The 23,690-nt window shown below is 49.6% G+C and overlaps 1 protein-coding gene across 1 annotated transcript in view; it reads left to right on the top strand.

The window, feature by feature from the left end:
- Nucleotides 1-23,690, top strand: part of slc25a26 (solute carrier family 25 member 26) — a 37,656-nt gene that overhangs the window by 7,499 nt on the left and 6,467 nt on the right. Inside the window, exons 4-9 of the mRNA XM_062469804.1 lie at nucleotides 197-301; nucleotides 412-459; nucleotides 14,176-14,220; nucleotides 18,378-18,447; nucleotides 20,535-20,599; nucleotides 23,158-23,231. Of these exons, the coding sequence (XP_062325788.1) occupies nucleotides 197-301; nucleotides 412-459; nucleotides 14,176-14,220; nucleotides 18,378-18,447; nucleotides 20,535-20,599; nucleotides 23,158-23,231 (407 nt within the window). The remainder of the gene's footprint in view (nucleotides 1-196; nucleotides 302-411; nucleotides 460-14,175; nucleotides 14,221-18,377; nucleotides 18,448-20,534; nucleotides 20,600-23,157; nucleotides 23,232-23,690) is intronic.

The raw sequence follows: 23,690 nt of genomic DNA, 5'->3' as shown, positions 1-23,690 counted from the left end.
ACGGTATAGTCAAAATCCATATCATAGGCCAAATATTTACCTGTATATTTCTATACCGCTCAAATAGAACCACTGTACAGAGTGAATGAATGTCCAGTATCTTATGCTTTGCATGTTATACAGTACCAGTCCTGGGTGTCTAGGGTAGAAATGTGCATCCAACTCTGCTGATGCTGTGTGGTCCTCCCTCCTCTAGGTGGCGTGTCTGATCAGAGTGCCCACTGAGGTTGTGAAACAGAGGACCCAGGCCTCCCCGTCCTCCAGCACGTACCAGGTGCTGCTGGCCACCCTCAGAGAAGAGGTAGGCTTCAGGGCCTTCGCAGGCCGAGCACCTCCCGTCTACCCACCATCGCCCTGGCTCATCTCACCAAGACGCCTGCATGACGGGATTGTGTGTGCTTGTGTTTCCAGGGTGTGAGGGGCTTGTATCGAGGCTACAGGAGCACCGTCATCAGAGAGGTACAGTACAGCACCACTGGTCTCCCTTTACTCCCCCCAGAACACACACAGCTTCCCCAAGACACACCAGTCACATGTCCACACAGCTCCTGAGACCAGTAGGCCTTTACTCAGACCCCACCGGGTGGTTCACTTGCCTTTCGTCTCCCTCGTGGATCTGGACGACTGGTTTGTGTTGTTTTGTGTGTCATTACGATGCGGCACATCAGCTATAGGGTGTTCAGAGTGTCATGTCTACTAGTTGATATGAATACACTGTATCACACTCTGCATCGTGAGTTTGATGATTTAATTCATGTGTTGAGAGAAGGGTTTGAAGGACAGCTGGGTTATCTCCTGGTTGGAGACTGAACGCTTTCACAAGTCTGCTCTCTCAATTGGAAAGTCTGGTATATTGGTTTTCTTTGCAGTTTCATCCTGGATAATTAGTTACCCCACTCCTGTTTTTTTTAATTGCATCTGATTAATCAAAGACATTGGAAAGGTTATAAATAAAAAGCTAAAGGAGCAGGAGAAGGGAAATGAACATGGAGCCTCACCCTCTCTCTCTCTCTCTCTCTCTCTCTCTCTCTCTCTCTCTCTCTCTCTCTCTCTCTCTCTCTCTCTCTCTTCTCTCTCTCTCTCTCTCTCTCTCTCTCTCTCTCTCTCTCTCTCTCTCTCTCTCTCTCTCTCTCTCTCTCTCTCTCTCTCTCTCTCTCTCTCTCTCTCTCTCTCCCTATCCTTTCTCCGCATCTCTCTCTTTCCCTCTCTCTGTGAGGCATTATCTAGAGTTTAATTGCACCTGCAGTGCATGATAATATCTAATAGATTCTGATGACAAGCAGTGTGCTCGTGTTGGCTTCTTATTGTAGCCACATTTTCTTTTTCTCATTTTCGAGGGAAATTGGAAAGATAACAAGAGAGGACGAGAGAAGTAGTATATGAAGGTGACACTTGTTCCTCTCCCGTGTTTGTGGGCCGAGGTAATATAGTGCCCCACCGCTGTGCTGGCCTGTACTTATTTTCTGCCTCACTAAACCGATGTTATTCACACAAATTCCATCTGGACAGTGAGGGGGAAAAAAAGGACAACAAGGCTCTCTGATTTCTCCAAGGGGCTGTGAATAAATGAATACATTTGAAGGCTGGCGCCCAGCCCGTGTGCATACTAAAGTGCCAGATGAAACGGGGCGTGGAAGCGGGTGGAGGGGGGGGGGGTGTTGGGCGGTGTTGGGGGGGGTGCTGGATCCTTCGCGTGATTGGCTTTGACGTGTGTCAGGAAGGTAATTCATTTTCTGGGCCCCTGGCTATCCGCTATCTCATCCTGGCTCCACGACCCTGTCAAGATAAGTTTGTTTACGCGGCGCGGCGCTCCACCAGCACAGCCCCTCTAATTGGGGTCTTCTCCATGATGTATATTCATTAAGCAGCCTTCACAACTGATTTCTGATGGGGCTCGATATCACAGGTTACTGTAGCAGCCACTCTGATGTGGAGGGATGAGGCTCCAGTGTGGACGAGGTAGCAGCTGGGATGAGGGCGGGGCAGGGATGAGGGGCGGGGCTGGGATGAGGGCAGGGCTGGATGAGGGCGGGGCAGGGATGAGGGCGGGGCTGGGATGAGGGCGGGGCTGGGATGAGGGCGGGGCTGGATGAGGGCGGGGCTGGGATGAGGGCGGGGCTGGGATGAGGGCGGGGCTGGGATGAGGGCGGGGCTGGGATGAGGGCAGGGGCTGGTCTGGAGCCCTGAGCTGAAGTGATCAACACACTGATGAACATCTTCTGTCTGACTATACAAATCAAATAAATGTGCATGTCATATTATATAATATTATATTATTATATAATATTATATAAGAAATAGTTTCTATGAAAAGACAACTAATTGTAGCTGAAATATGCATTTATTCATATATGGGTGGTGACATTTCAAAAGTGTCACACTGTCACTTTCTTTAGATGAGTGTTACATTATAAGAAGACATTTTAGTAAATCACTGTCATACTCAAACTATAATTTTTATATATATTTTGTGGTGTGCTTTTACTAAACCACTTGGTAGTAATACTCTTTACCAATAGAGGGCAGGAGAAGATTATTCCTATGCCTTCCAGATTCCTCGAGGCAGGTTAGCTCTCGCCTCCCCTCCTCTCCTTCCTCCCTCACCAAACTGGCTATGTGACATTTATGAGCAGCAATCACCCTGATGGAATTGATAGACTTTTTTTTATAGAACAGTTGCGGTTTTGATTGAGTGTTCTATATTTTCTGCCCTCAAAAATTAAGATCTGATCTTGGGTTTGATCTACCGTGGCAATTGCTTTCTGTGTAACGAGGTTCACTTAGGTTATTTGATGGTAATTTAGTCATTTGTCGGAGCATGTGTATGGAAGAGAGCCAGGTGAGAGTGAATGAGTGATGCAGCATTAACAGTGGCAGGCAGCGCTTTGACAAGGTGAGAGATAAGACTGGTCCTCTTCATGTTCGCTCACTCTCTCTGTGACTGTCGAACTTTCAGTATTGATGCATAGCATCAATCTAAGCTGCCTATCTTAGGGACTCCAAGGGGAGAGAGAGACCTTTCAGAGGTGGTGCGTGCGTGTGTGTGCGTGTGTGCGTGCGTGCGTGTGTGTGCGTGTTTCCGTGTGTGCGTGCGTGTGTGACAGGAGCAGCAGTGGGATGATTTATGTCTCCCTGCTCCTCCCCAGTGTACTACAAGGCTGTGACTGGTCAGCTTCAGACTAGAAGCTGTGGGCTAGCAAACACAGGAAGGGCTATCTGGTCTTCCATCTTCTCCTCTCTCTCTCTCTCTCTCTCTCTCTCTCTCTCTCTCTCTCTCTCTCTCTCTCTCTCTCTGTCTCTCTGTCTCTCTGTCTCTCTCTCCCTCTCCCTCTCTCCGTCTCTCTCCGTCTCTCTCTCTTTTTCTCTCTCCATGTATATTTCTAACCACGTCAAAATTATTTGAAAAGCCCCCCTCCCTCCCCTCCACCAGCCAAGGCCCTGAGGCCCAGGTCTTACCCGGTGCCCAATTTGTTTGAATTACCCTACTGTTTACTTTCCTGCTCTACGTCAGTCACACCGCATTGTGCTGCTAACAGGTGGAACAGGGTTTGTGCGTGCGCGTGATTGTGTATGTTTGTTCAGGTTGGCCTACGATTTGACACACCAATCATGGAGTTATGTTTCATCTCCTGTTCTGAACAGACTGTCCCTGTAAGCAGCCGTATGACAGAGCGGACCCCTTTCTGGCCCTCTGGACTGAATACATGTTCCAGGTCCCGCAAAGCAACAGAAGCACTCTCATATCCTGTGTCTGTGAGCGCTGATCCATGTGGGTTAGTGTTTCTACCTCATCTCCCTCATCAGAGAGAGAGCGGGAGAGAGAGCGGGAGAGAGAGCGGGAGAGAGAGAGGGGGGGAGAGAGAGCGAGCGGAGAGAGAGAGAGAGAGAGAGAGAGAGAGAGAGAGAGAGAGAGAGAGAGAGAGAGAGAGAGAGAGAGAGAGAGAGAGAGAGAGAGAGAGAGAGAGAGAGAGAGAGAGAGAGAGAGAGAGAGAGAGAGAGAGAGAGAGAGAGAGAGAGAGAGAGAGAGAGAGAGAGGAGAGAGAGAGAGAGAGAGAGAGAGAGAGAGAGAGAGAGAAGAGAGAGAGAGAGAGAGAGAGAGAGAGAGAGAGAGAGAGAGAGAGAGAGAGAGAGTCTTTAACAGATAAAGACAGACTATAGAGAGACGCCAAAGCACAGCAAGAGAGTCGCGTGTTTATTTGTTCTGCACGTGTGATGACCCTGTTCTTCCTCCAGCTTTGTGTTACAGTAGAATCCCACCGAGCTGTTGTGATGTTGCAGCCAGCCAGGGCACATCCAGACCTGCCCTAGCTCTCTTTACCAGCGCCTGCAGGTCAGCCCCTCCTCGGCGCCCGGCTAGGCCGAGGCACGGACTGGTCTCCGTGGGGACGCTGAGGTCTCAGTGGGTTGTAGATTGCTCTCACATCTGCCGCTGCACGTCTCTGGGCAGGCTGTGATCAAGGCACGGGAGGCCATGGAGACCTGTTGGCCTTTGCCTGTTTGACCCCGCACCCTGACCTGTGTGACTGTGTGTGTTTGTGTTAGAGATCCACATGCAGGCTGCTCTCGCTTCCACATGTTGGCTTCCGAGTGTGTGGAGGCAGTGTGTGGAGGCAGTGTGTGGAGGCAGTGTGTGGAGGCAGTGGTCGAGGAGGGAGGAGCAGCGTTGGGGCTCCAGCAGAGGGGGGATTTGGGAAACTTCCTCATGCCGTTTAATGCAAACTCCTGCAGTTTGTCAGTTCCATAGCCACAGCTTATCTGTGTGTCACACGTTTGATAAGGTCAGACTTAACTGCCTGGCGACCTCATTCTGCCCTACCCCAATCAGTTTAACAGACTCGCAGTAGTAAATGGATGGCTTTCAATGTCATGGAAATGAACCAGTCCCTGTCAGTGGACGTGCTTTATAACTTTACCTGCCGTCAGTTCTGAGGTAACGACCGTACACACTGCCAATCTCCGTGAGGGATTGCGTTCTGTTGGAGTGACCGTCCACTGTCTGTCAGAACACTCACAGCTCTCTGTGTGTTCAGGTCAGGGCGTTGCGACCCAGTGTCTGGGTCTGTCAGACGCTCAGGAAGATAGTCCCCTCACACAGCCTCCCTGTGAGGCGCAGCTTGGCAGGTGTGTCCCTGAGGCCAGGAGCGAGCCTCAAGGCCTCTAGAAGAACAACACGCTGAGTTATTGATGACTGATAGAGGGGGAGGAGGTTGATGAGTGTCAATAGTTTGCTGGAAGGAGCCAGACCCCACGTGTGGACATCCGTGGAACTCCATCTGGGATTTGGTTCAGAAACCTGTGTGTGTGTGTGTGTGTGTGTGTGTGTGTGTGATTGATGTGTTTTTGCATTTGCAGACATCCAAGATGTGGCTCTGAAAACAGTGGTTTGAGAGTGTGTGTGTCTGTTTGTGTGTGTATGTTTCTGTTTGTCTTCTGACCCAACAGAGTCCCACCAAAACACACATGGATCACACACACACACACACACACACACACTTTCAAAAGCTCACCATTGTCAAATGCTTCCTCCCCTCTGAAGAAATGGAGGAGGGCATGGATGCCCTGGTGCAAGCATGTGCGCGTGCAAGAGCCTGAGTCTGGGGACGTGACGATTAACATGGTGGCCATTTTAATGAGCGTATCTCTCTGTCTCGAGGCTATGTTTTCTTCCCACAATTTTCTGCATGTTTGCCTCAATCTGAGCAGAAAACGATCCGGCCTCCACATGTGTTTCTAATAACGGCCTGCGGGCCTGGTGAGAGACCCAGAGAAGCACAGAGGGGGAGAGGTGGCTGGAGAACGAGGGGGAGAGGGGGATAAGGCGTAGATGGAGAGAGGGTTAGATGGTGGAGGGAGGGATTGTTGGGGGTAGAGAGAAAATCTGGTTGAGAGGGAGAGGGGGGGGGGGGTTGTGGTTGAGTGGGCATCATGGGTACACTTGATACCAGGAATTTGCCTCTGAATCTCTGAATTTCATTATCCAGCAACTGTAAATACTACTTCCAACTCTAATGTTTATATAATCATACAGCTTAGCATGTAAACCACACCATAATGCTGGCCAACTGTATGATAGTGCTGACCACAGTACAGTAGGCCGTGCACCCAGCTGTTCCCTCCACCTGAGGATGGGGGATGGGAGAGAGGAGGATAAATCAGGGAGTTTTGGCTGCAGCCTGACGTGGGGTGTACCCTATAATTAGTGGTTAACCTCACACTCCTTTAAGAGCACCACCACTCTTTCATGAGGGGAAGCGGCGCGCATGCCTCTCCTCCTCCTCTCATCCCTCTCTACTTTCTATCCCAAACGCAACACTAACTTCCATCGCCGGCCGGCGACTGACTGACAATTGTTTTTTAATGCATTCGTTATTCTTTTTAACTTCAAACATCCTAAAGAACCACAAATATGACATGTCATGACCTATGGAACAGCACTTTAAGCTGCGTTGACCTTCTCAGAAAGCTGTCGTCATGTGATGTTGTCCAGATTCAAGCACCTGCTCCACTCTCAGGACTGCCAACAGAACCTCACCCCTAGGTCAAGGGTCACAGAATAGTGATGTCACTTCCTAATATTGCCCAGAGAGACAACTGCACGCAGTATTAGGAAAGATAGCACATAGATGGTGAATCACTCTGGGTTAGGGAGTTTGGATGCTGTTTCTGGAGAAGGTGTGTAAGAGATGAGTCAAATGTGGCGGAGAATTCTTATTGAGCCAGCGTGTCTGTTGCAAGGCTGTGCGCAGGCTTGTTCTGGATTGATCAGGCCCATACATGGGTGTTGGCTTGTCTCCTTCTGCAGAATCACAGCCTCGTGTGTTCTGGTCCTGTCTCTGCCAATACCTCCCCAGTTCTCTCTCTCTCTCTGACGCTCCTGCTATTTACAGCTGCGCTGAGGTTATCTGATTCCCAGCTGATAAGCTCTGTGTGTGTGTGTGTTACAGTGTGATGGAGAATGGATGGTGTTCTGGAAGGTTTCTGATGTGTCTCATTTCTGTGGGCTCAGTTCCCAGAGTGCCTGATGAGTCTGCTTTGTGTGTGTGTGTGAAGCTCAATCCCAGTCCTGCTCCTCAACCCAGCCTAATTCCTTCCCTCCTCTCCTTTTCTCCCCAGCCCCAGTCCTCCTCTCTAACCACAGTTCTCCTCTTTTGCCCCTGTCCTCCTCCCCTGCCCAGCCCAGTCCTCCTCCCCTGCCCAGCCCAGTCCTCCTCCCCTGCCCAGCCCAGTCCTCCTCCCCTGCCCAGTCCTCCTCCCCTGCCCAGCCCAGTCCTCCTCCCCTGCCCAGTCCTCCTCCCCTGCCCAGCCCAGTCCTCCTCCCCTGCCCAGTCCTCCAGCCCAGTCCTCCTCCCCTGCCCAGCCCAGTCCTCCTCCTCTGTCCCTCCTCAGTCCTCCAGCCCCCTAAGCAGTCGTAGATCTCCTTCTAGCTGTCAGCAACTAATTGGCTGGCCCAGAGGGCATCCTGTGTCATACCAGAACTGGATTAATTGCCTACCTAACAGACTCCCTCTGACATCATTTGCAGTGAAGCACCCTGTGCCACTTTATGTGCATTCTAAAAAAGACCTAACTTTAATTAACTGTGCTTGTGCGCGCTTGAGTGTTCCACAGCAACATGTACAGGACGTGTAGTTGCGTTCATGTTGAGGTGTGAGTGCACATATCTCTCAGTGTCGGACACGCTCTTCCTTTTGTACCACGTACAGTGTGTGTGTCTTGGCTCAGCTAGACTGCCATTAGAGCCACATGCTCTCTGGTTCACTGAGAGTTGTGGAGCAACAGTGTCAGACACACAGGTGCTTGTTGATAGGGGAGTGCTCTTTTCTCTTGTCTCCTTGTCTCTTGTTGCAGCAGGCGTCCATCTTGAAGCAACAACTGCACAATACCTACATCAGCACTGGGGCCAGGAAAAGCCCCACACAATGTAAACATTATCCTCCGGTTCTGGGAACCATTTCTCTCATGGCGATGGAATTGCGCTCTTGAACGTTTGCCAGCGTGCTGATTCCAGCCCCCCTCTCCTGCTCCAGACCTCAGAACAAGTCTTAATTTGTTGGGAATATTATTGCTCCGTACTGACACTTGCTACTCTGAGGGTTTATGGGATGTTGGGCCAGCTGCTCTGTGATTGGCTGGCCGGGGTGTGCCGGAGATTTAGCCTCCTAGTTTGGCTTGTTTCAACACACACCCTCTGAGGCGAGGCGTTCAAAAGCTGTCAGGTGGAATTCTTCAGCAAGTGCATTCATACTCTCGTCAGGCTGACTTTATACAGCGCTTGGGAATGTGTGTGTGTGTGTGTGAGGGGGAGGTTGGAATGAGCAGTATCAATCCAACGAACTCTCCCTACGTAATAAACCTCCTTCACAGACGAGTTCCAGCAATCCACAAGGAAATACTCGTGTAGACTGTAATAGTGTTTATGTGCAGGATGTTCGGATTTTGAGACTTATTCTGTGACAGTGTGTTCAAACGTTGGACAATACCTGCGTATGTGTGTGCTGACTGCAGTGTTCTCTTCCAAGTGCAGGCAGTTCTCCAGAGTGTGTGTGTTTGGACAGTGAAGGGTACACCGGGGCCTGTTCTCTGCTAGAAAGAGAGCAGGCCTTGCTTTCATAGCCAAGGATATAGGGCTGTCAGGAGAGTAGTAATCGAAACCAGGCCTCTCTCCCTCCTCTCCTCCTCTCCTCCTCTCTCCCTCCTCCCCTCCTCTTTCCCCCCTCCCCTCCTCTCCCCCCCCCCTCTTCTCCCCCTCTATATCATCCCCCCCCCCCCCCAGGTTGTCCTTTCCCCCCGCTACAGAGCTTGTGCCCCCCCCTCCCAAGAGAGCAGTAGCTGGCACAGTGTGCGTCAGCAGCCAATGAGGTGTGAGGCCAGCCCAGCCCCTCAGAGCCGGATCAGAACCTCGCTATTGATCCGTCTTCTGACCGTGTTTGTTTATTTATGAAGCCCTGGTCCTGGAGGTGTGCTTGTGCCCCCTCCTCCTCCGTGCCCTTCTCCCCAGGACGGATGTGCTCATATGTTTGGTCAGGCTGTGCCGCGCGTGTGACGGCTGTGTCACAACCAGGACCTGTGTCCCAGCCCCGGCCTGGACTAGGTGTGACGTGAGCTCATGTGCTGCTGGCCTGCATGGCGGAGGCTGCTCTGTGTTTTGGGGACATGACGTGCAGAGTTTGTCGCTAACAAGTCAGACGATCGACAGCCCTCACATGGTCACTTGTTGATTCCCTTGCAGTAGGGGTGGAAGTTTCCAGAAGTTTCATTTTTAGCCGGATAACTCTGACTTAGGTCACTGTAGGAAGCTGACCCTTAACATGGCTGTGTATCGAGTTCTCTAAACGTTTGCTACATGGACGTCCTTATCATCAGTCTGTCATTAACTTATAGGATGGTACTCACTAGCATTATGCTTTCAGCTCTTTATCTCTGCAATAAGCCATGTCGAACATGCTTCATGTCGAGTTGGTTAGCTAGTATCCATTGATACACTGCTGGCACACAAATATTTTCCCCTAGGGGATAAATAAAGTAATAGATCTATTCTATTTATTCTATATGCTGGCTTGTTTAAAGCTGCAGATATTATCGTTCTAATGTGTGTATGTGTTGTATGTGTGTGTGTGTGTAGCTAGCTGGTGGCTGGTGGCCAGTGAATTCAGCTTGTAGCCTGGCTGCATTAGCAGGTAATAAATGTGGACTTAGACTCTGAGCTGCCCCCTCGCTCTCTAGCCAGTCCTCATCTCACATGGGTCTTCTAATTCTGTGTGTGTGGGGGCATTCTTGTGTGTGTGCTCACATGCTAGCATGATTGTGTGTGTGTGTGCGGTCACATGCTAGCATGATTGTGTGTGTGTGTGCTCACATGCTAGCCTGATTGTGTGTGTGTGCTCACATGCTAGCATGATTGTGTGTGTGTGCTCACATGCTAGCATGATTGTGTGTGTGCTCACATGCTAGCCTGATTGTGTGTGTGTGTGCTCACATGCTAGCCTGATTGTGTGTGTGTGTGTGTGTGCGCTCCATGGGTCTTCACATGGCCCGTAGTGATCCCTCTTCCTGCTGAATCAGACTGTTCCTGATGGCTTAACCATCTGACTCCCATCTGCTTCCTGCTTCACAGTCCTCCAACATGGCCGCCGCCAGCCTCCCCTCCGCACGGCACAGACACCTCCGTCCAACGCACAGGAAATGGCTCTCACTTCCAGAGCGTTTGAAGTTCTAGCCTATCCTCTTACCAGGAAGAGGAGCCACTGTCATCCTTCTTCTCTCCAGACCTGTCTGTGTTTCATTTCTTCCCTCCTGGAAATTTCACAGTCTAGAAGATTGGTCTGCTTGGTCCTCCATCCGGCCTGATGAGCACAGCTGCCACCCCTCTGACACAGATTTCCTCCTCTTCTCCTTTCGCTTTCTCCCCCATTCTGCCTCTTTCTCTTCCTTATGGTCCTCCTCTAAGAAAGGAAGAAAGACTGACAAAAGTAGAGAGGACGTAGTGTTCAATTCCTGCAGTAAATTCCCAGCCGTTTAAATAGATGAAATGTAGTTAAAAACGGTGTACGGGAGTGTGTGCGTGTGTCGGTACATGCGTTCTTGTGTGTGTGTGTGTGCCCTGAGGGCAGAGATTTATGTCTGTTCAGAAACAGTTGACACAGTGTCTCATCCATGAAATATTCATCTTGTAGTCCACTAAGGGGTGTCTGTCCTCTGTTGTGTCTTCCCTGGTATCTCTCTCCCCTGGTCTCACCCCTGTGGCCTCAGGCCCCAGGACTCTGTCTCCCATGGTGTCTCTACTCTGGTCTCTTTAACATGGTCTCTCTAACATGGTCTCTCTCTCTCTCTGTGTGTGAGCTCATTAGTATGCTGGAGGTGCAGTCTGACCTATTCATTTGTCAAATTGCAGCATGTCCTGTAGGGCCTGCAATCAGTCTCAATATAAATGTATTTTGACATGTGTTTTTCCTGCCATCAGCTCAGAAGCTAAGGGCCTTTGACAGCCTCAGAGTGCCTCTGAATACTAAACCAGTTACATGCACACACACTCACACACATGCATAAATACGCACAAACAAATGAGTGACAAAGCAGACACAGTCTCTCTCTCTGGATGCTGAAGCACCTGACAGTCGAGTGGCATTAACACCACATAGTACAACACTGTACCTGCTTGTGTTTGCGGCCACAACACTCATTATGAAAACACATGCACACACACACACACACAGACTCCAGGCGTGACTCACTGGCATGTGTTTGTCAGTCCTTGTGTGTCCCTGGAGGCTGGATGACACAGATGTTTGTGGGCCTGGGAGCAGATGCTGAGCTACCCTGGAATGGAGAGGAGGGAGGGAGGTGGAGGGAGGGAGGGAGGTGGAGGGAGAGAATGAGAATGAGAAGGGTGTGAAAGGAAAGAAGGATGCACACAAAAATGAGAGGAGATGGTGGAGTTGAGAAGTCACCAATGTTAGCACTTACTGGAGATTGTTACTGGAGAGGCCTTTTAGTTGCTGGCTAGTGCGCTCTGGTTACCCTTCATGAAACAAGTGTGTTCCTTTGTCATGGACCTGTTGCTCATGAGACAGGAATGGGCCTTTCCCCCTCTCTTCTTTGTCTGTGCCCTGCTCTCTCTCACTCTCTATTTCTCTATTATCTGACTCTGTTTATAGTTTTTTTGATTGTAGCATTTTGCAGACCACAACAGTGTGATAATGTGTTTACTGTTTAGCAAACACTCGTCTGACTGAGATTAAGGCTTCACATATGGCTCTGGCATGTTACTTTGTTTACTCTGTAACTCTGTACCAAGACTATTCTGGAAAGGTCTAGAGAAGTGCAGTCCAAGAGCCAGTCCTCTCACACAGTTCCCAGCTCTTACTGTAGCTCTCCTCTCCACCGTCATCTGGTCTTCATGCTGACTCATCTGTCTGGAGGCAGCAGGGTCTGGATGAACAGCTGAATGGTCTGGTCCTATGACAAAACACACATCTATCTTCCATCACATCATCCTTTGTGGTTTACAAAGCCCCAGCCACTAGCTCTGTTGTTGACACACACACACACACACACACACTCTCAGGCATGGAGACATGCTTCCCGAAGCTGAACTGAGCCTGTTGTTTCTCTGGAGTTATACGAGGCAGGGCTGGGAGATAGAGGTAGCAGCTGAGGTGTTCCTCCAACACCCACAGGCCAGGCACACCATCCCTGTGTCCGGCTGAACGGAGGCGTTTGTCTGGAACGGAATGGGGCGCGCAGAAGAGGTCTGAGATAGAGAGGGTTGAAAAGTCCCCCATCCCTCCTCCTCTCCGCTTGTTCTAGGAGTGCAGGCTGGCCTCTGCAGTGACTGGAGGGAGGGGATTTAAATAGTTCTAACTTCTTCGAAGCTTCTTTTAAGTCAGTCATCTGTCAGGCCACCCATACCTAATACCAGAGCAGAGAAGCTCCCTACTTCCACGAAGCTTTTCTTATCATTCTGCTTCAGACATTTACCCCTATATCAGCCTAAGCTATCCACACACATACCTTACACACACACAACAAGACTTGCACAGCTGGAATCTGGCTCAACTGTGCATTAGTCTTAGTTGAGATCACACACTCATGTGCACATGCAGTGTGTGTGCGCTCATCTGCTTGACCTCTGCCCTCTCATAACAAGAAATGGCTTATCAATATAAATATGACCATGTGCAGCATTCAGACACTCCATCTCTGCCAGACACACACACGCACACACTCTCCGTCTGTGCCAAAGGTGTAAACCAGAGTCATAAATCAGAGCAGAATGAGGTTCTTCCCAGAAGCTTCGCTCTGAGAAGCAGCAGTCTGGAAAGGTTGAGTTCGCCAGGGTCTGTAATAAAAGACAGGTGTCTGTTTTTTGACTTTTCAAAACTCCCTCTTCACATTTGGAAACCAGAGGCCTCTGCATCCCCTTGCCAAGGAGCCTAACACAGCTTAGCTGACGCTGAAATCACAGAGAAGATGAAAACAGCTAATTTGGCTCTTTGTTGCTGAACAGCTTTGTTGTCTGACTGCCCAGAGTCAAGTCAAGTCAGCAGCAGAATAGGCTGAGTTTGGGATGCTCCTGGTCAGAAACACCGTCAGAGGCTGACTGTCTCACATGGAGGCTCCTGTTGTTGAGAGAATCAAACTGTAACAACACAGTTTATTCTGTCTCTCAGGATCTTGCGCAACATGGTGTGTGTGTGTGTGCACACGCCCGTACTCATTGATTTCCTCTCTGGGTACCTTCCTGTGAGAGAGGCCAGAGCGTTTCCAGTGGCAGGGCTCCGTCACCCTTCTGACTCATCCTCCTTATCATCCCTCTCTACCTCCATTCTTCTGCCCCTTCATCCCTCCATTCCTCCATCCCTGAGCCCCAGACCACAGACCTCTAGGGTTAGGGTTAGGGTTAGGAAGGGTTAGGAAAAATTATCGCTAATATATTTTCAACCCTTCGAAACGTTGAAAAAAATGTATCAAACCTTTCGACACTTTTCCAACCTTTTTTTTTAAATATTTTTTTTAAACCTTTCGAAACCTTTTATAGAAAATATTTAGATTTTTATTTATTTTTACATTTTGAAAACCATTTTTTCCCAAAGCTCTTTCAAAATTTTTTACTACAGCTACACCAATAATTGTTTTAGCCCCACCATGAAACAAGCAAGACAATTGTGTATTCTATTGTTTATCTATTCACATTGAAATTTGGACATTGATTTGAGCCCCACATGTATGTATTACTTAAATAGTGTTGAAAATAACCTAGAACCATGTCAGAATGTCAAAATGCACAAGAACACAATATTTTACATTTTGGGAAAGGTCCTTTTGCACTTCGGGAAGGTACTGGGACAGTGAGGAAAAAATCTATCCCTCCATTTATACCTCTATCTCTGTTAACAGGATTTGAATAAGATACTGATAGATGTGAACTTCAGGCCAGACTCAGACAGCATGTAGGTAAACCCAGAGTCTGGAGCTCAGGGAGCTGTCCCAGATCACTCAACCCCAGGGTGTTGGAGGGAAACCAGTTGGTTTTAAGTGTTTGTGTTCTTTTGAGAATTGTTTTCTGCTCTTTGGATTGCCGGTTAAAATAAACTCAGTCCAGATGACCTAAAAAACTGGGACACTGTCCTGGTTTATTTTGAATTGTAAATAATATCTTGTTTTTTTCCTTTTCAGATACCCTTCTCTCTGGTACAGTTTCCACTCTGGGAATATTTAAAGGTATGGATCTTCTCTTAATGTCTCTGTCTCTCTCACACACACCTTCTTCCCTCCATATTTGTACCCTTCCCACCCCTATTAGTCTTCGTAACAACCCAACAGTAAAGTCAGATGGGTGTGCTTACGTTTGGACACATTTACAGCTGAAACATCTCATTGGCCAGCATCGCTTGAGACAGAAATTGTAGATGATCCCATTGCTCAATGGGTCGTCACGGCTACATCAAATGGGGCTGCAATTTGTCATACGCTTGTGACCATGGCTAACCGTCTCTCTCTCCTTTTATCTTTTTCTCTCTGTCTCCTCTCGCTCGCTCTCTGCCTCTCTTCCTCCATTGTCTGGCTCTGGCCCTGGGCACATAAAGCCGTTTCTCTTTGAAAAGGCATTGGTTGTGAGGGTGACATCATGTCTCGGGAGGCGTTGGCAGAACATTCCATCACGTTAGGCCCAAACGGGCAGAGATGGACCAGGAGGTGTGACAATGGACTGCACAGCTGAGAGAGAGAGAGAGAGAGAGAGAGAGAGAGAGAGAGAGAGAGATGAGAGAGAGAGAGAGAGAGAGAGAGAGAGAGAGAGAGAGAGAGAGAGAGAGGAGAGAGAGAGAGAGAGAGAGGAGAGAGAGAGAGAGAGAGAGAGAGAGAGAGAGAGAGAGAGAGAGGAGAGAGAGAGAGAGAGAGAGAGAGAGAGAGAGAGGAGAGAGAGAGAGAGGAGAGAGAGAGAGAGAGAGAGAGAGAGAGAGAGAGAGAGAGAGAGGGACGGAAACTATGGCCTCTTTCCACTCCTTCTCAGAGAATAAGACGTGGCGTTCACAAGCGCCTCTTTGTCACTCACTCAAAGGCCCTCTCCCCAGCAGGCCATCTGCACACAGCCGTTGACAGAAACTTTTCTGGCCGGCTGCTGAGGAATTATGGGCACCATCTCCCTCTATTTACCCCCCCTCCTCTCCTGCTTCTCATCCTCTCTCTTCAGAAGGTATATGGCCTCAAACTACTGTTGTGCAGACTGGATAATAAGGAAGGGTGGTACAGAGAGAAAATCTGATTATACTGTGTTATTTCACCCAGTCAAGGAGAAGTTTCAAGGAACAGTATTGTGTGTGGGTGTGTGGCATTCTCACCCTGGGATCCACATCTGCTCTGGGGGTAGAGGGGTAGAAATGTGCTGCGTTCCGGCCTTTTCTTTCTGTTTCATACGGAGCCAGGACCGCGGCCAACGCAAAACAGCTGTCAACAGAGGGGAGGAGAGGACGGGAGTAGAGGGGAGTGGGTGAGAGAGATAGAGAGACAGAGAGAGAGAGAGACAGAGAGAGAGATAGAGAGGGGCTTTCTTCCTGTCAGTGTTTCCAGTTGCAGATGTTGGGACCCGATCCTTCCCACAAAGTCTTAACTATGACCAATCCAACATTACTGTACAGGGGTTGACATTAATCTTTTGAGCCACTTGTCCTTCGGGCAAGTTAGACATATTTTTTACTTGTCCAACACCTGAATGTACTTGTACAAAAGAAAAACATTTGCTAATGTATAAAATAGACAACTATAGAAGGATTGATACATTTTATTTTAGAACTGATTGGGCTTGTTTCGTACAAATTACTTGAAGTCACTGTGACATTGACATCTTGACAGGCAGGCATACATGTGTCATATCTAAAAGAGCTTGTTCCTTTGAACAAAGAGGAGGATCTGAAATGATAACTAGAGAGGGTACCATTTCTGGGTAAATTGTGGGGTGTGCTCCTGTATTGTTGTACGCCCTTTGACTGGTTAGCTCCTGCGATTCCCACACAGCAGAAGTCTAGTAGTTGCTGCAGCAAAAGTGTAGTAATTAGTTAGCTCTACAATTTACCGGGGCTAAGTCTGAATCTAGGAGCAAAACGGAGCACAGCTGCCAGCTGTAGGTATATGCAGGTAGCAACGCTAGTGCTAAATAACTATTTAGCTGATTGGCTCCATGACGCCGGGTAAGTAGGGCTTGTCAGACTGTAGCTGTATTATAGAAAGACAAAAATGTTGTTTTTGCATGCACTGATACTAAGAAACCTTTTTTTATTTTTATTTTATTTGTCCGTTCGGGCAAGTTCAGTCTACATTATACTTTTTTTATACATAAATGTTTTTTTTACATGTCCCGGACAATCGGACAAGCCTTAATGTCGATCACTGCTGTACATGCACTACTCACTTAACATCAACCAAGACAGTCAGTGCTCTGTCATGGCCCACTCAAGCAACTCTGCATATTATTAATGACAGTGTGTAACCACCAAAACCAGGAATCATAAACAACTTAAAATACTCTTCCACCAGCATCAGACAGTGTTCCTTATTGTAAGCAGAGAGAGCGTCAGGCTTTCAGTGCTCTGCTGTCTGGCTGTTCAGGTGGGCATGATCTTATAGTAAGGATCACGCTTCAAATGTCATGTATTCTATTCTCCTAGACTTATAGAAAGAGGAGAAGAAAAAAGGGGGTATGAGGGAGGGAGAGAGAGGGGGGGAGGGAGGGAGAGAGAGGGAGCGAGGGAGAGAGAGAGGGGGAGAGGGAGGGACAGAGAGAGGGGGAGAGGGGGGGAGAGAGAGAAGGGGAGAGGGAGGGAGAGAGGGAGAGAGAGAGGGGGAAAGGGAGGGAGAGAGAGGGGGAGGGAGGGAGGGAGGGAGAGGGAGCGAGCGAGGAGAGAGAGGGAGGGAGGGAGAGGGAGCGAGCGAGGGAGAGAGAGGGAGGGAGCGAGGGGGAGAGGGGGGAGAGAGAGAGCGGGAGAGAGAAAGAGAGAGAGGGAGAGAGAGGGAGAGAGAGAGGGAGAGGGAGAGGGGGAGAGGGAGGGAGAGAGAGAGAGAGGGGGAGAGGGAGGGGGAGAGGGAGAGAGAGAGAGAGGGGGAGAGGGAGGGGGAGAGGGAGGGAGAGAGAGAGGGCGAGTTAGATAGGACTCCCCAGCATGCTGCAGCACCTTTGATGCGGGAAACAAAGACTCCTTTTTTAATGTGCAACCTAATGGAATAAACATGGCCCATCCTGAAGTCACATAGAGTGATCTCCTCTGGATCTGGTGTGTGTTTGTGTGAGAGAGAAAGAGAGTCGGAGTGTTTGAGGGAGAATGCATGCTACAGATTAAGCTTTCAGGGGGCCTACCCTTAAGAAAATATTTGTAATTATTTCATGCTGTTTTTCAATTGCCTTTCCTCTGAAAGCAATCAGACGCTGGTATATCCAGAGGAGCTCAACTTTACAAGTGTTTTTTGAAGAAGGACCAGTAATTATCTGAAGGATTCCTCTGATAGGCGGAACCTGTGTGCCAACCAGACCGAGAAATGCACACCAGAACCTCCAGACTTCCTGATCCTCATCCAGCTCAGCCAATCAACATTCGAAAGTGTCCTACACAGGAAGGAGGAAGGAATCATGTAGATTTGAGCTCCTAACAAGGCTGTGTAATCAGCTGTAAGCGGTTGTGTAATTAGCAGAGATTCCTGTTTAGCCTGCCCTAGCACAGGTTAGCACAGGTAGCGCCCTTGGCTACAACGCCAGTAAAACTAACTTTGAAATATGGCACATAAAACCAAAGGACACAGACAGTTGGAACACAACTATGGATCAACACAAAACACTTGAGATGAATACAGAAGCCTGAAATGTGGTCCATCTCCACAACCCCCACAGTGAATGTTTCATCTGTTTTCCGTTCTTGGCATTGTTGTTCAGACAGCAGACCGTTTCAGCTGGCTGCAGTATTATACCTCTCTCTGAAGGAAGGTTTGGATGAGTACACATACTACTGACCACCCCTGTCTATGCACATGATTATGTTCACATATGAGTCCAGTAAAACATTTTTGACAGAGTGAATTCTGCTGAGTTGAGGAGTTTTGGGGCTCTTTCCTACCCACGATGACTCCAGGAGTTTTTGTACTGTCTTTTTTTCCTTCTTCCCTCTCTTTCCCTGCACTGTTCTTGGGAAACGAACAAATGACATCACTTGGGAGAGGGGGAACAGGGAACACAAAAATAGCTGTCTGCTTGGTTCCCAGCCCCAGCCCCAGGCCCCCTTATGTTCAGATGTGTTTTTAGAGCGTCTGATAACTCTAATAACCACAACTCTTTTTCTTTCTATCTCTCCCTCCCTCTCTCTTTCTTTCTCTCTCCCTCTCTCCCTCTCTTTCAGAGTCTCTGGTCACGAAGGCAAGGTCACACGCTCTACTCTTGGCAGTCGGCTGTGTGCGGAGCTTTTGCAGGTGCAGGGGATTATTTGGTGCTTTGGGAAAAGCGCATAGGGAGAGATGGAGGGAGGGGAGGAAGGGAGGGATAGAGAGAAAGAGGGATAGAGGAATGGATGAGTGGGTAGCAGGCCAGAAACACTTGCAGTTTAGCTAAGTCACATTCCTGGAGGATTCCACTGAGGTTAGATCAGTTGGCACTTAGTGTTCTCACCTGCAGCACAGGCCTGGGGATAGAGGAAGACAGAGAGGACACCTCGTGATCCATCCGTGACAGTAATGACACAGGACCGTCTCTGTGTCAGTCCAGTATGTTGCAGCACACAGAGAGAAACACTCGACCTGTGTGTGAGAGTAGAGGGGGAGGAGAGGGAGGGGATGTTGTGCCCGGCTCCTGCAGCTGTGTGACCCCCTGCGCATCAGGGCCGGAACCAGCCTCTCAGAGAGCAAGGGGAGGGGGCACAGAGAGAGAGAATGAAACGGAACGAATGAAAGGCCTTGGACAGGGAGGAGACGTGTTGGAGAGAATGAATGTTGCTGCACAGGCAGAGTGTTAGAATCAAGTTTGTATCTTAGAGAAACAAACTGTCAAAAAGCATGAGCGAGAGAGACCGGTTTTCGACAGAGAGTGGAGGCCATAACTCTTACTGCAGAGTGACGAGCCAGAAAGACTGAGCAGATTGATATTCACTAAGGGCTGGGGATGAGGACACTGCACCCTGAGGAGCTCAGTTATGGCCACAGGCCACCCCACCTGGACACATCCCACACGGGAGGGAGGGAGGGGGGGAGGGAGGGGGGGGGGGGAGGGGAGAGTAGAGTAGGGGAAATATGGAGCAGAGAAAGAACTTAGCAGAGAAAAAGAAAGAGATATACATGTTGGGGTTGGAGCGAGGGTGATACAGGGAGGAGGAGAGGAAATGGGAAAGCGAGGAAGGGAAAAAGAAATAGCAGGAACCTGGAGGAGAGGGAGGAAGGGGAGTCGGATAAGGTTTTAGGTTCAGCCACTTCACAGCTGAGGAGTCCTGGTGGGATGCTTGTGTTTCAGTCCCCCATCCCTGTATCCTGCCTCAGTCATAATCTAGTCAGCTTTGGAAAGCTCGACACTGACACCCTTCCACTCCTTCACTCCATTAGCGATAGCGTCAAAGGGAGACTTGACTCATTACAGACCTGACCTAGCATGAACTGCCTGCTGACGTGATAGTTTAACTGCCAGCAAGGCGGGTCCTAGCTTAGCTCACATCACAGACTGATTCGCTGTTAATCGTAATCACAGTGAAGATAGCGTTATGTGATTTAGAGGCAACTCTGGATCCTAAAGACAAAAGAGATTTATCCCCTTGTCCTGGATACTGGAGCCTTTTAAATCAGTCCAAGAATATAAGACAGTACAATATAAAAATCAGAGTACTGTATCCCTGTCTCCTTGGTTAAGGTGGGACAGGCATAACTCACTCTCACCAAGGGGCCATGAAGTCAAGGAAGTTCCACTCCCAACTTGTCAAATCCATTCTCATTCACGTATAGGAGTAACTAGTAAAAATCTGGGAATATTACAAGTCTGTTACTCCATACCTCCCATAACATTCACACATATCTCCTCCTCAGCCATTAGCTTCTCTCTGCCTCCCTCACAGCTCTCTTCAGGGGCCAATATCTCTCTGTTTATTGTAGTCAGTTGCTATGTTGTGTGGCGGACAGTGAGACATACTCTTAGAGGGTTTGTGTCAAGTCTGGCGCCCTTGCCCCCCTCTTCTGCTCTCAGTTGGGACACCCCTGGAACACACAACATACAAGGTTTCCAACTTGGCTGTGTGTGTGAGACAGAGAGACATGGGCTGATGGAGTGGGATTCCTGGTGGAGTGGAGGCTGGTGAATCTGTCTGGTTCAGTAATAGAAGAGCAATAACAGGCTATTTATAGGCCAGGCTAATTGATAACAGAGTTCTATGTAATATCCTCCTTGCTGTGTTTTAAGCTGCATGTCTTTTGTATAGCAAAGATGCCATTTGAGATAAATGCACAGAGAGAAAACGTTCGCTAATTTCATATATGTATGTGTGTGTGTGTGTGTGTGTGTGTGATCCCCTTTGTGTGTGTAGGTGCAGTTGCAGCGTTAGTCACCACTCCCCTGGACGTGGCTAAAACCAGGATCATGCTAGCAAAGGTGAGTCCAGAGCCAGGCACACTTAACCAGGCGCTGTGGAGGGCTGTCTGGCAGGCCCAGCCAGCCCTCAGGGAACAGCAGGGAGAACACAGCAGGGTCACACAGGGACAGCTTTGACACACACATCCATTTATCGCTCCCAGCGTCGCTGCCGGGAATGGACAGTGTTCGGCGGACATGTTTTTCGAGCATGCTTAATGTTAGTGTAAGTACATTTGGCCGCTTCTGAGGAATTTCTGTGGCTTCGTCTCTGAGAGCTGGGACTGGGCCCTGCTGTCCTTGGTTCTGGTTCTGCTCTCTGTCTGTTCTCCCTCTCCCTGCTAACGTTTACTCCTCGCTAGCTCCTGTGGATGTCTGGCTACTCTTACTGGTTCCTGTGTGTCTGCTTGTGTGTGTGTGTTTGGTTAGGTGGTGATGTTTCTTAGTGATTGTGTGTGTGTGTGCTGAGTGGTCAGGTGAACCCCGCCAACCCCAGTGTCCTTGGACAAGACGGCGTGTTGTGCTCTTTGTGCTTCCCTGATGACTAATGAGACGCTGGGTTTGACTCTGCAACAGCTCATTGGGCTGGACAGCCTTCCTGGACAATGTGTCAAAGCACTCACCTTCAGTGTGGTTTGAAGCACATGTAAGTGCTGGGACTGGGGATTCTTAGGATTTTAAAATTATACCTTACTGGCACAGTGTTGGGAAGGCACCTTTGACAAGTACTATAACACATTATGGGCTGTTTTAGAGAGCATGTAAAAACATAAGACCACCTGACAGTGAGCAGCAATGTGCTTGCTCCTGTGTGTCTCACTCTCGCTCTCTCCAACCGGCACAAGCCCAGGCAGGACTGGAGGAGGTGAGGGGGGGGGGGGGGGTGAGAGGACAGGGAGAGGGGGGGTTGTTGATGGATACGAGGGTGAGGGTGTTGGAACTTGTCACATTAGTTTCCTCCTGCGGTAGAGGAGAGGTTTCTGTCCGTGGTTGGCAGAATAAAAGAGTTCTGTTGTACGGTGCCAGGGCCACGGGAGGTGGTGTTGGCAGAGGGCGACATGGGTCGGGACTTTGGCACGAGGTCTGGGCGAGGGCGTAGCTCCAGAAAGCCCAGCTGGACCAGTAAAAAAACGAGGGAACAGGAGTTCTTCCACACTGCACTGCCCACAGCCTGGCACCGTCTTCCCCTGGGCAACAGACAGCCTCTCCTGGAATACACTGCTACTGTACCTACGGCTGGCACGGGCATGCCACACACACACACCCCAGCCGCTTCTGAGGGCATGGCACATCCAGCTCCCATCAGTGAAACCCTCTCTTTCAGCAGGCCTGGAAAACACAAACGTTTTCTTTGATTCCTGCTGCTGTAAGTGCCCCAGGCAGCTCCCCTGTCCTGCCCCAGGCAGCTCCCCTGTCCTGCCCCAGGCAGCTCCCCTGTCCTGCCCCAGGCAGCTCCCCTGTCCTGCCCCAGGCAGCTCCCCTGTCCTGCCCCAGGCAGCTCCCCTGTCCTGCCCCAGGCAGCTCCCCTGTCCTGCCCCAGGCAGCTCCCCTGTCCTGCCCCAGGCAGCTCCCCTGTCCTGCCATAGGCTCCCTGCTTTGTAGGCCCCCCCTGATGTCTCCCTCACCTCCTGAGGTGGAGAGAGAGAATGACATGCGAGGGAACATAGCCATTATCTGCTCTAATTCCCCAGGACCATAGTTGGAACGTTGTCGGTTGAGTAAAACAAAGTTGTTTCTTACAACCTTTCCAGTAGTTAAAGAAGGCAGGGCTGAGCTGGATCTAGGATTCCACTCACTTATCACCAATTAGGGGCTACAGGGTTTCCCACTGAGGCTATGAGGGTTTCCTACAACCACCGCAGGGTACGATAAAATCACGGCTTGGTACATGCACACACACATGCAGCCAGACACACACAGCCAGACACACAAACACACACACGCATGCAGACACACAGGAACACTAGATGATTTACAGGCCAGGCCACAGTTATGCTAACCCTGCGCCCCACCCCACCCTCCCCCACTCTTACTCTCTTTCCTCATCCCTCCCCTTCGCCTCTCTCCCTACTTCCCTTCCTCCCCACCCTCTCCACCTCTACCCACAAGGCCCTCCCCCCCAGAAGACTAGACTTATGGAGTCAAAACAGACCCCTGTGTACAGAGATGTTGGTTTAAGCTAATGAAATGGAAGCTTGGCCGGAGAGGGGGGCAGGGCAGGGCAGGCAGTGTGGGGTTTGCAGGGGAACAGGTGGAGTGTGGGTGGGTGTCACCTGTGCTGCAGTACAGCTGTCTCTGAAGATGGAGGGAGGGGGTGGGGGGGCAGAGGAAGACTAAACAGGGTGTCTGTCCAAGTAGGCAGGAAATGGAGGAGACGTTCCATCAATCATCACACCTCTCTCTGTTCTCTGTTCCCTCTCTCTCTCTCTCTCTCTCTCTCTCTCTCTCTCTCTCTCTCTCTCTCTCGCTGTCTCTCTCTCTCGCTGTCTCTCTCTCGCTGTCTCTCTCTCTCTCTCTCTCTCTCTCTCTCTCTCTCTCTCGCTCGCTCTCTCTCTCTCTCTCTCTCTCTCTCTCTCCAGGCTGGGACGGCCACAGCAAGTGGGAACATCCCTCTGGTGCTGTACGAGGTGTGGAAGAGCAGAGGATTGACAGGGTGAGTATTATGGAGTGGTGGTGGTGGAGGAGTGCTGTAGTCTTCAGAACCAGATCAAAGGTTATCTCCTGTCTGTTGACAGACCAACACGTTCCTCTCCGCGCAGTCATCTATTTCTGCCTTTTTTGCGCACGTGTGCTAAAGATGAAGTGTTCCTGTTTATTTTCATCTTGCATCATTTAGTTTGATGATACTCAAGGGAAATGAATTCACAGGACCACCAGAGATCTGAGGAATTAGATGTTTCTCTGAGACATAACTCTGGTGTGCAGTGGTATTGATTAAGGCACAAAGCAAGGCCAAGTGTAGGGGTTTATGTGCTGAGTGTTGTGATCTCCTAAAGGGGAGAGCAGCTATAGAGGGATTGCTGCACTACCAGCTCTGTCCCTGTGAAAGACCGTTTTTTCATTTTTTTTCATGAGCTGACATCATGTAGTTAAGATGTGCTTCATGTTGATA

Source organism: Osmerus eperlanus, chromosome 1 (genome assembly GCF_963692335.1).
Source record: "Osmerus eperlanus chromosome 1, fOsmEpe2.1, whole genome shotgun sequence".
Lineage (NCBI taxonomy): Eukaryota > Metazoa > Chordata > Actinopteri > Osmeriformes > Osmeridae > Osmerus > Osmerus eperlanus.
Note: the sequence above shows the minus strand (reverse complement) of the source record. Positions and strands in the feature narration are given on the sequence as shown.